The following is a 5,538-nucleotide window of genomic DNA, read 5'->3' as shown; positions in this document are numbered from 1 at the left end:
CACATATGCGGAATTGTAACTTCTTCACGAACTCTAGATCATCTGTGAATGGGAAAAAAAAGGAAAAGAACGAGAGTTTCCTGGAGAAGCCCGCAGGCCGTTAACGCGGGACCACGTGACCCTGGACGACATGGGAATCCACGAATTTGTCCTCTGCTGATACTTCGAACTAAAGATGAGATTGGTGACTTGGAGACGATCACCTGTGAGTATGGAGGAAATAATGGTCTTCTATTAGTATTAGGCCACCACTGCGAGCCACTTCACAAAGAACGTCTGCGCATCGCATCTAGCCCGGCCCGCCTCGAAGCCTGAGCCCTACACATAAGGACTATTCAGGCATAGTTTGGCGTTCTTGTGTATGAATAGCTGCCAATGGAGCTTGAAGCTCTGCTCCCGAAGTGTTCAATATCTTCAAATCTACAAGTTCTCGCAGAAGTTGAGATCAAAAGATTGAACCAATTCCTCGTCTATCTATGATCGCCAACGCCTCAGTTGATAGGCTGGAAGGCCCCTAGCTAGTGGCACCCCGGTAAAAGCCAAATGCCCGTGTGCCCCCGAAGCTAATTTCTGGCCCAAAGAGTGCCCAAAGGGCACAGTGGTTCCCCCTGGCCTTCCCTTTGCTCCAGACCGCGGGCAGCGAGCTTCTTTGTGTCTGTTCCATGAGGGGACTAGAAACAAAATTACGCAAACTCCGAGAAAAAAAAATGAAGCTTTAATCCTTGATATGACTGGATTGGAAGACTGGAGTGTCCTTCTACTTGTCCAATCGTGACTTTGTCAACGCGATTTCGGCTCCGACCCTATTGGTACTTTCTAAACACCGCCACGACTTGACCAATTACTTAATATGGCCGACCTTACTAGACCATAGTACTGAGTACCGAGTCTTTTGAGCTAAGCCTCATTATAACCCGTGTAAAGCATACACGCAAAATCAGATGATCAACTGGCATGCGGGCCTAATGCAAGTATGAGGTATCGGGTGTTAAAACCTATCGAAGCTGTTAGTCCCCACATCTACATTTATGGTTCTCGTCTCATTCGTGTTCTTACAAGCCAAATGACTCTTTCAATATCTGGCTCAATAAAAGATGCACCAATGACCCTCTATCCGGCTCTCGCACGATCTCTCTGACTCCGAAAGGTTTGTGGTATGCGAAGAATACTTCATTTCCCCAGGGAATCTCAAATTTCACTACGTGTTGTCGCGCGTCATCATTATTAATCCTTTATATAAGACCTAGCTGCGCAGTGGCTCATGATAACGGCCATTCGGGTTCCCTTGAACTACTTCCCGCAGAGTGGCAAAGCTACTGACCCAATAAATTTCCTTACATCGAAGACCAGTATTCAGAATATTTGTTGCGCTCATGTAAGTTGATTTGTATGGGATGCCACATGCATAGCAACGTGGTCAACCCCCGTGTGGCCCATGCATGTGGGCATGGCATGAGTCTGATTAAGCACCATTTGACTTTTATTTTCTTTCAAGGGTGCCTGGAATCCGGTTCTCAGATCCTTTCCCATTCCTCTCTATCCCCATTAGACCTGTTGGCAAGAGGATATCGCAAGAGTCTCTTGCCCAGGTATTTTGAGCGAATGAATGTTACATCTCAAAGTTTTCAGATGATCATTATAGGGAAAGACTACAGTCAGAAGCCACAAACAGGTATTAATATGCCTCATTCAAAGTTTGTGGCGACATATGAGGGCCTTACACCCCTGTAAGCGCCAGCTCAGGCCAGTCTCCCCCTCTTGTTAGAAATCTCTCACAGGCCCGTAGGAACTGTTCGGAATGCACCCGGTTACGACATGATCCCTGCAAGGATATGGGACTATTTGTGGCTTTCCATGGTTACTGCAAGCCACCTGAACGCGAAGGAGTCAATCCCGCCCCTTTTCTAGATAGGCCAGAGTTTCAAAGTGGAGAGAACATTCTCGAGGTAGACTCTCATTATAAAATACTATCATATTGCCTAGGTAGTTCTGAGGCTGAAGGTGATGAAAGAAGTACCCGCAGGTACTGAGGAATACGAAGCAAGATGGATGTGGATAGAGTCAGGTCTGTACCAAAGACTGTATTTGGAAAATGTAGATAACAATGATAAGACCTCGGGAGAACAAGATGATACGTGCAGATGAAGGCCATAATGAACGATATATCCACATTTAAACGTTGGAAGAATGGACATGTCAAAAGTACAGCTTTCCCATCTCGAGTCAGTGAATCCAATAGACGGCGAGAAGATAGAGCGAATAGCCGAAGAAGTGAAGAAAACAAAGATCAGCGGATGAGTTGAGCCCTCAGATAGCAGAGCATATCAAGAAACCAACTATTGCCAATTGTGGCAAGACAAAGAACAAAAAACGGTAATAAAAGCCTCCGTTGTAAGAGTCCAAATCATCCTCCATTTTTTCCCGAGCAAGAGCGGATTGATGCCGGAGCATCGTGGAATTATCAGGCTGCTGAAGGTGGATCTTCAACTGGTCGAGCCTAATCCTTTTGAAATACTGTGTCAGTAAATCTTGTTTCGATTCTCTGTAACTTATGGACCATACCTTTGGGAAGCCTTAGCCTCCATGCTTTGGGCATTGGAACCCGGTACGTTTGCGAAGCTGGGACCTCACGCCATGGCAAGAATCAGTTCCTCGGCTCGCACAGGGGACTATCTCTGGTTCTTTGATGGAACAGTTGCAATCGTAAAGGAAGATGTACTGGGAGCACATGATGAGGAAAATAAAGATGAGATGAGATAAGAAGAGCAAAGGTAATGAAGCTCGAAAGGATGATGTCTTTCTTGATTAGATTGAATTGAATTGAGCTGTTTGATATGATGAGACGAAGAAGGGGAATTCTTTCTGGTTTTATGCTATTCCGTGCTTTGTCAAGGGTTGTCTGCGGCAAGGCAGGATAAGGATGGAAGAAACGGGAACGGCAGCCGGTTCAGTCTTGCCATAGACATCCAAGGGTGCGTAGATAAAATTGATGCGTGATATGCATCAACTGACTGACTGGTCACTTGTTCGGAGACAAAGCCTAGTCCGAGAAGAGTAAACAAGGGCATTCTTTCGTCAGAAATTGCGAGCGACCCCTCTTGGCCACCACACCTCCAACAGTAGACAAGGTTGGCGGTTATGTGGATCACTAAAGAAGGGCAATGGTGGGTTCCGACTAAAGATTCCGGCTTTGCGCGCGCCCACTAGCGAGGCCAGGAGGGTATATCAAAGACCAGTGGACCACCGCGACCACTCCAATCGCTGACAGAGACCCACGGCTGTCATACATAGTTGACATCATTCCATATGGTCTCCACGATTTTCGTATCTGAACACCAATTACGCCTCCAACGTTCAACAAATAGGACGGCTCATCACACCAACACTTGAAGCCCGTGCAGGCGTGCCGACATAGCGTTTCACTCACATGACAGAATTCCACATGGTTCATAGAGCAGGGCAGCTGCCACAGTCTTGGAGAGTGGAGAAACCAGACAAACTGCATGACATGATTGTCATGGTGGCTAAGTCTAAGTATCTCGGTTCCTGCCGTGCCGGATCCGGGACTGCCTTGTGTCAAAATTGTTAATCCTACATTACTATTCTTGTAGACGAATGAGCAGCTTCATGAGAATTGACCAAGGCTTCATGAAACATAGTTGGAGATGATCCACCGAGATCGGATCATCCGCAGTTGTCCATATTTCCCCATTCGGACAATTTCACGAAGAGCCGCATTTTTCGATAGAATCTAGATCGACTGAAATCTCTCATGGGCGCAGTCATTGATATGCTAGTATGGTACAATGGAGATATCAAGGGAATATGCACTGTGATGAGATGAATATTTGTTGGTATGAAGCACAAGGCAGTATCGGTCGTTGAAACAGCCTTGTATGTTGTACTAAGGCTTATTAGCAAAAATACCAGGATATTCAAGAAGTGAAGATTACAGCCTATCAGTTTAGATTAGAGGAAAAAGATGAGTCATTAATGGGGAAGAAAGAAAGACCCGTACTTCTGGCACAGCGTTAGTTCGTTAACTATTAAATAAATACTACTATTTAGTACATGGCTTGTATCGGGTTGGAGGCTCGGGACGCGGCAGATCGACTTCGGAGTTACGGAGTTGAAGGCGGCAAAACACGGCGATAATTAGTATTGGTTACCCATATTCTCTATCCTATTCAATTCTAGATTTTAGGCGCCGTTGGTTCTGAGAAGCAACTTGAAAGGGGATCAAGTCCAGACTGCTATTGCCAAGTCGAGGGTCAATTCTTATCAACCTCTACATAACAAACATGGTTATTTTCTGATCAATAATTCACATTCTAGATAACCAACTAGCTAACGTGACACCCTGCCGTTCAGGGATGTTGACCAAAAAACAGAGCTGAAATCTATTGAACAGGAGGGTCGTATGCTGCTAGCTATTGAATCTCTGAAAAATTGCAAATATGCTTCGATCCAAGCTGCTGCGCACTCTTTTGAAGTTCCACGGTCAACGCTTCAAGCTAAGATAAAGGATGTTGAGAATTGGACTAAGAAACGACCACCATGTCATAAATTTACCTCTCTTGAAGATGACTATCTATAGGAGTGGATTATCTCTATGGATACAAGAGGCGCGGATTTTACACTATCTATGCTAAGAGATTTAGCGAATCTTCGACTCCGATCGCGTTCTTCAACCACCTCTTCAATCATCCTGTATCTGATTGCACCCTATGATCCTGGATCATTATGTCATGTTCTAAATTAGTTGAAGCAACGATTCAAAAATATGGTTTCGATTCGGAGGATATCTTCAACTTTGACGAATCGAGCTTTGCTATGGGTGCGAACATAATTCAAAAAGCTGTTACCTCTGCTAAATACCACTGTCGGATGGCTCATTCACAAGCTGGGAATCTCGAATGGGTCCACAGGTCACTGTTATTGAAGGTACAAGGGCTTTTGGAGTTGCTCTACCGCCATATATAATCTTCAAAGACAAGGTCTTTTCAACATTGTTTGTTTGACTTTCTACTAAAAGAAGCTGGTTGACGAATTAACGTTCCTAAAATGGCTGGACGAGCGATGATATTGGCCTTGATTGGTTGGAAAAGCATTTTATTCCAAATGTTAGGGCAAGAAAAGAAAAATATTGTCTTCCAGTATTAGATGATCACAGTAGCCATATTACCCCTGAATTTGACCAGCTATGCCAGAAACATGATATAGATTCTATTTGTTTGCCTCCGCATGCATCGCATCTTTTATCACCAATTGATATGGGCTGTTTCGCGGATTTGAAACGTTTATATGGAGAGAGGATGGCAGGATATGGGCCTCGGCATCGATCTAAAAACAAGATTTCCTAGAAATATTTCCTAATACAAGATATGATGCGTTCAAGAGACTGCCATTAGAAGCAGCTTTGTAGCTACAGGATGAGTGCCTTTAAATCTAAATCATCTGTTAGAAATTTTGGACATTCAGCTTGAATCTCTGGCCGTTCTAGATCCACCACCAAATCGACTATTGTCATCTGGCAGC

General features: G+C 44.6%; 1 protein-coding gene across 1 annotated transcript; it reads right to left on the bottom strand.

Moving 5' to 3' along the window:
* Positions 1 to 3,175: 3,175 nt before the first annotated feature.
* Positions 3,176 to 3,505, bottom strand: N7495_002262 (uncharacterized protein; the record flags this gene model as incomplete). The annotated part of the gene is made up of 1 exon (XM_057204931.1): positions 3,176 to 3,505. One exon carries the CDS (start codon positions 3,503 to 3,505, stop codon positions 3,176 to 3,178), a length of 330 nt encoding a protein of 109 aa, XP_057065538.1.
* Positions 3,506 to 5,538: the final 2,033 nt, after the last annotated feature.

This window comes from Penicillium taxi (genome assembly GCF_028828555.1).
Source record: "Penicillium taxi strain IBT 34144 chromosome Unknown utg000002l_segment0_segment0, whole genome shotgun sequence".
In the NCBI taxonomy this organism is placed as follows: Eukaryota; Fungi; Ascomycota; class Eurotiomycetes; order Eurotiales; family Aspergillaceae; genus Penicillium; species Penicillium taxi.
The sequence above is the reverse complement of the archived record's forward strand: the minus strand, read 5'-3'. Positions and strand labels throughout refer to the sequence as shown.